At 39.8% G+C, this 12,977-nt stretch overlaps 1 protein-coding gene across 1 annotated transcript; it reads right to left on the reverse strand.

The window, feature by feature from the left end:
* Positions 1-9,127: 9,127 nt before the first annotated feature.
* On the reverse strand, positions 9,128-10,099 carry LOC117350447 (olfactory receptor 1509-like). Its single transcript, XM_033924740.1, has one exon. The coding sequence runs from the start codon at positions 10,094-10,096 to the stop codon at positions 9,128-9,130; it is 969 nt and encodes a 322-aa protein (XP_033780631.1). The 5' UTR covers positions 10,097-10,099.
* Positions 10,100-12,977: the final 2,878 nt, after the last annotated feature.

The raw sequence follows: 12,977 nt of genomic DNA on the forward strand, positions 1-12,977 counted from the left end.
CTTGGAGAGGATAAATAACCTGTCCTATCTACTAAGTCTATTCCCTTTAGCACCTTGAATGTTTCGATCATATCCCCTCTCAATCTCCTTTTCAAGGGAGAAGAGGCCCAGTTTCTCCAATCTCTAACTGTACGGCAACTCCTCCAGCCCCTTAACCATTTTAGTCACTCTTTTCTGGACTAGAGAGTTGCATGGGGACAGAAATCCCATCCGTTCCTGCCCATCCCTATAAACTTCAGAATTAGTCGTTTCATTTAATTATGCTACTCTGGTAGAGACCCTTTATTAATTTGGAAATATTAATTGTGAAGAATACATACTTTGTAAATGGTTTCTACCAGAGCCCCTAATGTAAATATAAAATATAAATACTCAGCTTATGAGGACCCCCCAAGGTATGTCAGCTGAGGGCTTCCACTGAAGGTGGCCGAAGCTCCCTTTTGCCAAGCTTGGCAGGCAGCAGCAGAGTCCCTGAGTCACAGATGCTGGCACCTCAGTGTCTCATGGATGCTGCCAGTGGCTGCTGCGCTTGGTGGAAGGGAGTTCTGGCTGTCTCTAGAAGAGGTCCTCTGCTTGCAGTGCTTGGGGATCATCAGCAACCACAGCCAGGGGTCAGCAAGTACTTCAACTACACTGTAGAAATAAAACCAGAAATGCATTTCCTTTTCTTTTGAACACAATACAAAGACATCTGCTATATACATTTCCCAAAGCTAACATATTTTAGTCAATAAATTCTGTTTTTTACCTTATTGTCTGGAGACTTATTTTTCCATCAAGTTGGTCCCAGTTTCTTTTTTTCTGCTTTCCCGTCTTCTGTAAATTCTTCTGTTGCTGTCCATTGGTTCCTCCTACCAGGGTCCAGCATTTATCCCTCTCTCATGTCTCATCCCACGGACCATGTGCAGCATCTTTTGCCCCTGCCCATCAGCCCCATGCCCAACATTTCTCCTTCTATCACCCCTCTCCAGCACCATGCCACATCTCTCCCTCCATTCCCTTCACCACTATGTCCAACATTCCTCCCTCTTGCATCCCTTTCAATCTTTCCCACTGTTCCCTTTCCACCACATTTCTCCCTCTCATCTTTCACTTCCCTATCTGTACCTCCTTCTCTCCCAATGACCAAAAATTCTCCACTTTCTTCCATTCCCCGTGTGCACCATCTTTCTTTCCCTCTCACTGACACACATATGGTGTGCTATACTATAATAAAATACATTTTAAAAGGTAGGGTAACTCCTTATTGGGGGCAGTTGTTTTCTAAACATAGCTGTTGAATGAAATTTAGTCCTTCAGTTGTTTTCTTTCAGATTTCCATTGCTGGGTATTGACCCTCATTTAGCTCCTTATTAACTCTTATATGAAAAAAACACAATTCTAATCACACAATAATTCTATAGTGCTGCGGTCATTCCTCAACCCTTTAAATATGGTACCTCTTTCTTAACAGAAATGATAGGAAAGGGCAGCTGAGACTTGACTAGTATACTCCTGCTAGCTTGACAGTAACCTACACAAGAAAGCACTATATACGTTTCTTTTTCAGGCACAGCAGCAAACGGTTCAGCATGCACAACCGAGATAATAGGACCAGTATAGAAATACAAAGAGGTACTATATTAAGAGACCATAGTTTCTACATAAACACTCGAAAACCCCAGCTAAAAGTAACTAGTCTTTAACAACTTTCATAAAGCATTAACGATTTAAAAAGTAAATAAAAAGGCACAGAATACTAGCCATACAGCAACGGAAGTTACCGTCTGAACTACAGAACCTAGTTAATTTAAAAATAGGGAGCAAGCATAACAACAGTACGTTCACTATACAATGCAGAAACGATCAATTACTTCTCTTCAACAATGTTTTTGTTCCCACCTCCGTTTGCTCCTTTTTTTTTTGTATTTTTAAACCACGCTAATCTGCTGACTGTGATCAGTTCTAACCAGGATATACTACGGCAACTAATCCCTCAGGGTCCCACCAATTTAAAGATGCTGACATCCACACCCACCTTCTCCCCTTTAATCAGTTCAAATGGATAAAGGAAGCTAAGTAGCAAGAACTCAACCTACCTTATTAGGTGGGCTAGTTACCTCTTTAAAGAATGGCAGACAGCCAATCTGGTTCCTCTCTAAGAGAAGAGGCGGTACCTTTCCGGTTTGAATGGACAGAATGATGCAATAGCGCCAGTGGGTTGATACTCGCTGAGTAACTAAGCTGCTGTGGCTGGAAGCATTGTAGAAAACAAGAGACTGTATTACCATTTAAAAGCTGGAATGGGCAAGAATAAATTAGCAGGAGTAAGTTCTTTTTAGCAGGAGGGCAGAAAAAGAAGACGAGAGCCACTCAGCTCGAGCTGCCTCCAACCGCACGGGATCCCCGCAACCCTGAGGGGCATCCTCCCAAAAGAGGACAGAATAGGTTACAAATCAGCATACATAGTATAATTAAATGCAATGGGGAACTCAGAAGTCCAAGTCTTTACCTGCAAGGGAGTAAACCCAGCACTGGATCCAGTTGGAAGCCTTATTTCGCTGATTGTACAGCTCTTTTTAGTGTAAACCACCTAGAACTTTTCGTTATGGCGGGATAAAAGAATAAAGTTATTATTATATTTAAAAGTAGAGGAGCTTCAGCTGCACAGCCAGTTTGAGGAGGACAGAGCAAGCAGTCACTCTGCACAGTTGGGAAAGTCTCTATTATTAACAGATTTAAGCAATTCATTGTGCAATCTGAGGAATGACCACAGGAGAACAGCACTGAGCTATTAAATATAGTCATCTCTATTAGGCAATGGCACTATCTAGAATAGCACCTATAAATCTAAGATTTGAAATTCAGCATAAAATTTCTTTCTATGCATTAAAAAAACCACAAACATATTTATTTGGTTGCTTAACCCATCCTCCCAAAAGAGCACAGAATGGGTTACAAATCAGCATACATAATATCATTAAATAATTGCATAGCGCACACAGATACTCTTATAAAAAATGATGTTAATTTTCCTAGTATACCGCAACTAATAACAGTGGAGTCAATTCAGAGCAGTCTACATGACCTTCTGTAAAGGTGTTATGATACATTAGTTTCTCTTCATTGTCTTAATACTTATCACATTTAGAACATTTAAGTGTTTCTCTTCAGTGTGTTTATACTTATTACATTCAGAACATTGAAAAGGTATCTTTTTATTGTTTTTATGCTTGTGACATTAAAACTGTTTCTCTTCAGTGTCTATATACTGCATAACTGCTCAGGGCTGCCCTCCTGTGGCAAATGTCTAGATAAAGGTATCTCTTTATTGTTTTTATGTGACATGCAGAACATTTAGAAGGTATCTTTTCATTGTTTTTATGCTTATCACATTCAGAACATTTAAAAGGTATCTCTTAGAATAAACAACGAGTAATTTGAAAATAAATAAAACTTTTTTGAACTTAAAAAAAATGTATCTCTTCAGTGTCTTTATACTTATCACATTCGGAACATTTAAAAGGCATCTCGTCATTGTTTTTATGCTTATCATATTCAGAACATTCAGAAGGTATCTCTTCAGTGTCTTTATACTTATCACATTCAGAACATTTAGAAGGTATCTCTTCAGTGTCTTTATACTTATCACATTCAGAACATTTAGAAGGTATCGCTTCAGTGTCTTTCTACTTATCGTATTTAGAACATTTTAAAGGTATCTTTTAATTGTTTTTATGCTTATCACATTCAGAACATTAAGAAGGTATCTTTTCATTGTTTTTATGCTTATCACATTCAGAACATTTAAAATGTATCTGTTCAGTGTCTATATATTATGACATTCAGAACATTAAAACGGTTTTTTTTCAGTGTTTTTATACTGCAGAGATGCTCAGTGCTGCCCTCCTGTGGCAAATGTTTAGCATAAAGGCTGAACCATTTTTCCCTGAGATTTCTTCCACCTTGTTGTCAGATGTTGGTTCCGCATACATTATAGGTGGGGATTTTAATTTAGTAGTTGACCCAACCTTAGACAGGAAATCACAGACTCATTACAAGAAGCCTAAAGCATGGTTTTATTTGCAGAACTTGATTTCTGATCTTCACCTGATGGATATTTGGAGAACAATGCATCCTAAAGATGAAAACTATACATTTTTCTCACATCCACATCTCTCTTACTCTAGAATAGACTTTTTTCTTATCAGCTGCTCTATTAGCCCTAATGACACCCACTCTGATATTTTGCCAATATTACTCGTTGTTTATTCTATGCTTGAAAATAAATAAAACTTTTTTGAACTTAAAAAAAAATATTAGTGTCCGATCATGCGGCCATTTCAATGAAAATTGATTGCGACCCGCCCACTCCAATTAACAAACAATGGCGTTTTAATGCATCCCTATTACATGAGGAGGGATTTAAGGAGTTAATCACTACGGAAATCAATGAATTTTTTCTGCTAAATCTACCTGAGCACACTACTTGGACTTACCTCTGGGACACTTTTAAAGCGGTCATCAGAGGTGCCATTATATCCTTTAATGCTAAAATTCGCAAAAAACAGAGAAATGATATTACGTCTCTGGAAAATTCTATAAAGCAACTAGAAGTATCCCATCAACAAAATCCTTTGGACATCCCGTTATTACAGAAGCTTCACAAAACACGCATGCGTTTAAACACAATTTTATGCTCTAACTCTGCTACTGCGTTAATGCTACAATCCGCATCGTATTACTCGGATAACAACAAATGTGGCCACCTTCTGGCCTCATATCTCAAGAAAAAGGAAGAATGGAGGCATATTTCTTGTATAAAATCACGAACCGATGAGCTCACTGTGGATCCTGTTAAAACTGCTAATGAGTTTCAGTCCTTTTATCAAAATGTATACACTACGGAACTTGTCAACGATAACTCTGATTTCTCATTATGGATGATCTTGCCCATCCAATTCTATCTGCCTCAGACAGCCCTAATTTGGCTGACCCTATTTCTCAGGAGGAGCTCTTAACCGCTATAAATGACATGGCTTTGAAAAAGGCTCCCAGTCCTGATAGTCTCACTATTGAATTTTACAAGGCTTTTCATTCTGTCATTTTCCCCATTTTTTTAAATTTCTCAATCATGCCATTGAAGATGGTTCAATATCAGGAACTTTCACCGAGGCCACTATAATTGTATTGCCTAAACCAGGTAAAGATCCACAGTATTTCTTCCTCTGTGATTACAGAGAAGGCAGAAAAGTCAGCAGTAGTTGACAGAGGGACAAGCGGGCGGGACCATACAGGAGAAGCTTCCTGAGCTGTTTAAGTGAAGAAATGAAAGGGACATGCGAGGTTGAAGTTCAGGAAAATGGATGGTGGGTAGGTGTAGTGATCTCAAGGGCAATCTTGTGGACCTTGTCATGGAAGTAATCAGCCATAATCTGTGGAGTGAGAGAAGGAGGGGTCGGCAGTGGGGGTGCTTTGAGGAGGGAGTTAAGCGTGGCAAAGAGAAGACAAGGGCTGGAAGAAAAGGAGTTAGTCTTGCTTGACCCATGTAAGGAGGTCATCATAAATTTAAAGTGAAGAAAGTCAGCACATGTGCAAGATTTGAGCCAAAGGCGCTTGGTACAGCGGGTGCAGACACGTAAGTAACGGACACTGGGAGTGAACCAAGATTGAGGTTTGGTACGCCTGACAAAGCGAGAGACGGGTGGGGGGGTGGAGGGGGGGGGAGCAAGGGTGTCCAGAGCAGAGGAGAGAATAGAGTTGTATGACGAGACAGCCTCTTGGACAAACTTAGATAACATAGTGGAGACAAGGAGAGATGAAATAGTGGATGAGAGCATGGAAGGATCTAGGGCTTGAAGATTTTGAAACCTCTTGACCAAACATATTAAATTTCTATGACAAAAATAATGTTTGCACTATTAACTCATCTCAAATAAGTCACATTTTTCAAGGATTGCTGGGGAGAATTTAATGTAATTCAAAACAATTTCTATTTATACACTTTAAAAGCTTCATGCTCTCTTTTTGGGCTTCATTTACAAAGCCACGACAGTGGCTGCTGTGCTGAAAACACTCCGATGTCCATTAATTCCCTGTGGATATCAGAGTGATTCCCACAGCAGCAGCCGCTAGCATGGATTCGGGGTGGGGGAGGGGGGTTTATACCTCTATATCTTGAGGTGCTTAGTGCATACTAGTGTCTGATAGTTTTGATAAAAGGTCTTCTTCATCTGTTGACAATTCAGATCGGAGCTCTAATGCCCTTATATCGCTCTATAGTACGGCCGCACCTTGAAAACTGTGTGCAAGTATGATCGCCACATCTCATAAAAGATGTAGCAGAATTAGAAAAGGCACAGAGAAGGGCAGCTCAATTGATAAAAGGGATGGGACGACTTCTCTATTAGGAAAAGCTAAAGTGGCTAGGGCTCTTTAGCTTGGAGAAGATACGGCTCGGGGTGATATGATAGAGGTCAAATCAAGATTTCTAAGCGTTTTACAGTTTGTATTAAAAATGGGAAAACAATGAACAAATGCGTACCGTGAAACAATAGGAAAGTGGGAGAACTACAATTTAAAAGTAAAGAGACCAAGAAGGGTAAACCACTTATAGGGAAGCTAGGGGGGTACAGATTATTAAATAACCTTGGCTGATTCCAAGTCCTTTCAAAAGTTATATGCATCACGGAAGAGATAGCACTTTAAATTTCCCTTGAACTTATCTAGAATTTTTTTCCGCCCTGATAATTTTCAGGGATCTTAAAACTCTTGAGGGTTCATGTGGAATAAGAAGCTTGTGGATAAAGGCCAGTTCATTAGTATTTTGTGTCTTGAAAGAAAGCAAACAGACAGCAATCCTGGCTGGGAAGCCACATAAATAAAGCCAGACAGACCTACAACACATTCCGAAAATCAATTAAAAACACTCTTTTTGACAAATTCTTTGCCTGATCAGATGATCTCTCTCAGGTATTCTTTCCCCATGCCTCTCCAATTCATGATGTAACTTCCTTCTTCTTGCATTTTGTAATTCGCTGATTGTCCAACCTTCTTTCTATGTGAACCGCCTAGAAGTCACTTTGACTATGGAGGTATAGAAAAATAAAGTTATTATTATTATTATTATAATTCGATGTGGTATTGGTAGCCAATGTGCACTTTTCAGCAGAGGAGTAACATGGCCAAATTTCTTTCTGTTAGTAATAATTTTTATGGCTGTATTTTGTATCAGTTGTAGACAATGAATATCTTTTTAGCATATATCCTTGTATAGTGCATTACAGTAATCTAGTTTGGGTATAATAAGAGAGTGAATTAGAATGTTGAGGGATTGAGGGTCCAGTATGTTTGCAAGAGCTCTAATCATCCTTAGTCTAAGGTCTATAAAATACTGAGTGGAATGGAGATTTAAAACAAACCGGATAAAATATTTCTTCACATAACATGTAATTAAACTCTGGAAATGATTGCCAGAGAATGTGATGAAGTCAGTTAGGTTAGCAGGGTTTAAAAAAAGGTTTAGATGATTTTCTAAAAGAGAAGTCCATAGGCCATTATTGAGATGGCTTGGGGAAATCCACTGCTTATTCCTAGGATAAGCAGCATAAAACCTGTTGTACTACTTGGGATCTTGCCAGGTACTTGGCACCCGGATTAACCACTTTTGGTATGGCAATTCTTATGTGCAAAGAATATAACTATAAGTTTCCGGTACATGGAAGAAATACGATAAGGTTGTGGAAAGGGATAAGCCACATTGCATGAGACAATGGGAGTGAGAAGGGTCCAATCAGAAAAGAGACAAATGTCTGATTGTCCTATCAGAATGAACTTCAAATATTCTCACATCCCAGAGGAAGTAATTGCAGAATCCACCGTTCTAGGATTTAAGGGTAAACTAGATGCACGTCTCCCTTGAGAAGCATACAGTGATATGGGGACTAAAACTAGGCCAGGGTACACCTGGCGGGGCCTCCGCGTGTGCGGATCACCAGACCTGATGGACCCAGGGTCTGATCCGGAGATGGCAATTCTTATGATCCCCAAAAAGCCATTAAATACACAGCTGTATATTGGTCATCAGACTAAGATCTCCTTATAATATTTACAGCACCCCCCCCCCTTTACAAAACCGTGATAGCGGCATTTGGCGCAGGCTGTCACACTGAATGCTCCGTGCTGCTTCCGACACTCATAGAGTTCCTATGAGCGTTGAGAGCAGCACAGAGCATTGAGTGTGCCGGCCTGCGCTAAAAACCGCTATCACGGTTTTATAAAAGGGAAGAACTGTAAGGTATCGCATGGTGAAAGCAAAAGTTAATTTATTGAGCTGCGCTAGAGGTTTTTAGCGTGAGCCGGCAACCGTAAATGCGCCGACGCTCACAGAATTCCTATGAGGGTCGGAGCACTTACCTCACCGGCCCACGCTAAAATCCTGCAACGCAGCTTGATAAAAGGCAGGGTAAGTCATTCGACATGAGTGATGTCTTAGAATGAAACAACTAAAGAATCTGAACAAAAAATATGAATTAAATTTAAATGAGCACTTATATCCATAGAAAGGGTTAATGGATTTAGAGTAGATGTCACCAGAGACACGTCTCCCTGTCTGGCTAAGAATGAGCGTAATTCATTCAGCTTTACTCACACCCATAAGAACATAAGAAGTTGCCTCCACTGGGTCAGACCAGAGGTCCATTTCTGACCACTTCTATAACGTACCTCTAGTTCTATCTGTACCCCTCAATCCCCTTATCCTCCAGGAACCTATCCAAACCTTCCTTGAACCCCTGTACAGAGTTCTGGCCTATCACATCCTCCGGAAGCTTGTTCCATGTGTCCACCACCCTCTGGGTAAAAAAGAACTTCCTAGGATTTGTTCTAAACCTGTCCCCTTTCAATTTCTCCGAGTGACCCCTAGTGGTTGTGGGTCCCCACAGTTTGAAGAATCTGTCCTTATTCACCTTCTCAATGCCCTTTAGGATTTTGAAGGTTTCTATCATGTCCCCTCTAAGTCTCCTCTTCTCCAGGGAGAACAGCCCCAGCCCCTTTAAATAAAATTCCATAAAAATGAATCAAGAAAAAAATAATCAGAATTTTATAGAGTAGATGAAAGAGCATATATTAGTCAATGAAAACAGATGGATTACATGACAAAGTCTTTCTTTAGCTGCCCCTCCAGTACAGATACTTTCCTACCTCCCAGCTTCTTCATGGCTTTTCTCACTTTTTCATTTCTGAGAGTATAAATGACGGGATTTAGCCAAGGCGTCATGATGGTGTAAAAAACGGAGATCAGTTTGTCGGCTGCAAAGGTCACTGAGGGTCTCATGTAGATAAAGACACAGGGTCCATAAAATAAAGTGACTACCATGAGGTGGGAGGCACAGGTAGAGAAGGCCTTCTTTCTTCCCTCAGATGAGCGAATTTTTAAGACGGTGGAGATGATGTATGCGTAAGATATAGACACCACCAAGAAACAACTGAGAGCTAAGGTTCCGCTGTTGATCATATCCGCAGTTTCGCTGATACGAGTAGAGGCACTTGAGCAAGCCAACAGAGATAAGGGGTGGGTGTCACAAAAGAAATGATTGACCTCATTAGGACCACAGAAGGGCAGCTGAATTGTTGGAAAGGACTGGGCGAGGGCGTGAACGAAACCACCTACCCAGGTACAAAACACCAGCAGCAGACAGACCTGCCTGTTCATTATTGTGTTATAACGCAGAGGATTGCAGATGGCAACGTAGCGGTCGTAAGCCATCAGGGTCAGGTGAAAGCATTCTGCCCCCCCAATAAAATGTACGAAAAACATTTGGGACATGCAGTCACTGAAAAAGATGGTTTTTCTCTGAAAGAGAAAGTTAACAAGGTATTTGGGGACAGTGACTGTGGCAAAGGACAAATCTAAAAAAGACAGATTACTGAGGAAAAAGTACATTGGACAGTGCAGGCTGGTGTCCGCATATATGGTTACCAAAATGAGAAGGTTCCCGGCTATGGCGAGGAAGTACATCACTAGAAACAGCAGAAAGAATATTATCTGTAAGCCTGGATCACTGTAAAGTCCGAGGAGGATGAAGTGCGTGACTCTGGTTTCATTCCTGACTGCCATTCCTTTCTCTTTATCAACTGCAGTGAAACAGAAACACAAAAGAGAATAGACAAAATGAGACAAGTACTTTTAACTAAATTGTATGTTCTGTAGCGCAGGGACTGTCTCTTTTTTAAACCCTGTTAAGCTAACTGATTTCACCACATTATCTGGCAATGAATTCCAGTGTTTAATTACGCGTTGTGTGAAGAAATATTTTCTCCGGTCTGTTTTAAATGCTGCAAATACTTGGTAGTGGTTTTTTTTTTTTGAACAGGAACAGCACTACAATAGAATATCCATACAAGAAAAGTATATAAGTGCTAACAGTATAACACAGAATGTGAGCAGGTAAAAGCTCAAGTCACTCTCATACAGAGATCGTCCATCTAACAAAATCCACTTACAGAATTGGGAACTGTTTCGTATTATGGTACATGGCAATTCTAATATTCTTATGAACAACATCCAAGTGTGGGCTTAAGATCTATTTTAAGGGCTTTAAAAAAAAAAAAAGTTTAAAACTGCCCTTGAAAACATAAGTTGGTATAGCTCACTGCCTGAGAACAAGATCAACAGTACCTGGGTTTTAGTAAGCCGCGGAAGAGCTTCTTACCGTGGGCCGTGAGGTAAATGTTCCGACACTCATAGGAACTGAATGAGAGTCGGAGCATTTCACGCGCTGGCCCGAGGAGCTCTTCTGCAGTTTAATGAAAGGAACCCAAAGTTCTGCCCAGCTGTAAACATAGCATAAAACTCACTTCTGTATCGCAAACCCGGCTAAGATGAAAAATACAGATGAATACAGCAACAAGTATATAACTTCCAAAAGATTCTACAAAGAGATGTGTTTTTAAAGCCTGTTGAAACTGTTGGTAGGAGTTAGAAGATATAAATATCTATTTTTCATTGTTTAAAATTAGTCACAAATGTACTTTTAAAATGTATTTCATCTTTTATAATCAAATTCACCATTCTGTATATATATCATTTATACAGGAACCTTTAGTTAATGACAGAAACCCTCAACAAATAACCTAGGAAGGTGGTATATCATACAATGTAAACAGATTTCAATGCATAGGACCTCCCATAACATGTTATCCCAGGTCGGTATTCTGTTCATTTATACCAAAACCTCCTTCCCTTAATTAATTAATTAACTACTATCTTTATTCATTTTATTATATTGCATTAAAAATTATTATATATGATGGTAAACTAATGGAACTTCTTCCCAATTAATGAATCTAATATAATATCATCAGTTCAATGCCCTAATGTTCATCAGTTGATTTTGTATCTTAAAAATCTTCAATTTGCATCAGCAACACTTACCTTTTAGCAGTGAACTGCTGATCCAACGTTGGTTTGTTAGATTATAACTGCCCGACGCTCTGTTTTTACATGAGCGTTTCAGTCAACCGACCTTCATCGGGGGAAGTTATGGTCGCTGGAATTCATATGACAAAACCCGTCTCTTCAGTCGCGTAAATCACTACAGCGTTTTACAATGAAGTACATTTGTGACCAATTTTAAACAATGAAAACGAAATGACATAATTTCCTATAGCCCTATACACTATGGTCATTTTCAGCCTGGGTAGGAATTTTTTGAAAAAGATCCGTATTTTCTGGTTTTGAAATTCCATCAAAAGCCTAATTATCAAGATCAGTCCATCCCATCCCATCTCATCGGATCAGTACTTTTTCCACATGAAGTCTGCTGACTGTGTGTTTTTTCCACTGGGCCACCTTCCACTATTCTCCTGCACGGTTCTATCAAAAACTTTTGTCACCATGAGCATGTAACCATCAGTGAAACTCTTATTTTAGCTCTTAGCACTTTTAGGGATGAGTTCATGGCACTGGCTATACAATTCCAACCTGAAAATTCCCTTCCCATTCTTTTTATTTAAATGTGATGTACAGTATCTTACTAGGGGCTGCTGAAAAATTCTCAGCCCAAGCAAGAAGAGAATGATGTGGAGCCATGAGACCTACAAGTCATTTCACACTTTTCATTTCAATGATATCAAATGAAACAAACAGCGTCAAGCACAGTGTGGAATAACTTGTAAGTTTCATGGCTCCACGTCATTCTCTTTTTGGATGAACCGGGAACTTTGCAGCGGCCCCTCGTAAGAAACAATCTCACCCCCACACACAAACTTTATGATGCTGCATTAGGGTTTTTTATTGCCGGCTATAGCGGTAAAATCTCCAGTGCTGTGGCCGGTGATTAAAAATACCCTAATCTGGCTTCATAAAAGTGGGGGGGGTCGGGGGATGTGTTTAATCAAAAAAGACAAATGTAAATGTAGAGAGATACTTACAGTATATTATTTGAAGAGATCATCACTTGACTGGATGATTTTTGCTTTGCTCATTTCCAAATACCAAATAGAATCGTGACGATTACTACAATTTAGGAGAATAGGTAGCCTCTGCCTGACTAGCTCTACCGACAGCCAAAGGCTGAAGGATTTTTTCAATAGGTACCGAAGTGATGAACTTAAATAACATTTGGGGCTTTTGGGATTGTGACCTTGGAGGATCTCAAAAGGAGCAGGTGGTTCAACAACTTTGCCATTAACACTGTTCACCAACATATCTGTGAAAAAAAAGCAATAGCGTGGAATCTGTGGAGACCGTGTGGATGAATCATCAATGCAAAATAGAAGCAAATCATTTTCTTCTCAGAATTCAAAGCACACATTAGGCTTTTTTATCACCAGCCATGGCGGTATTAGCTCCGTTGGTCATAGGAATGCTATGACCGTCAGAGCTAATTCGCCACGACTGGCGAAAAAAAGCCTAACGCGGCTTCGTAAAAGGGGGGGGTTAAGTAACTTGAAGAAAGATGTGCATTCTTTTACAGAGTTCTCCAAAAAGTGGGCAT

Source organism: Geotrypetes seraphini, chromosome 16 (genome assembly GCF_902459505.1).
Source record: "Geotrypetes seraphini chromosome 16, aGeoSer1.1, whole genome shotgun sequence".
Lineage (NCBI taxonomy): Eukaryota > Metazoa > Chordata > Amphibia > Gymnophiona > Dermophiidae > Geotrypetes > Geotrypetes seraphini.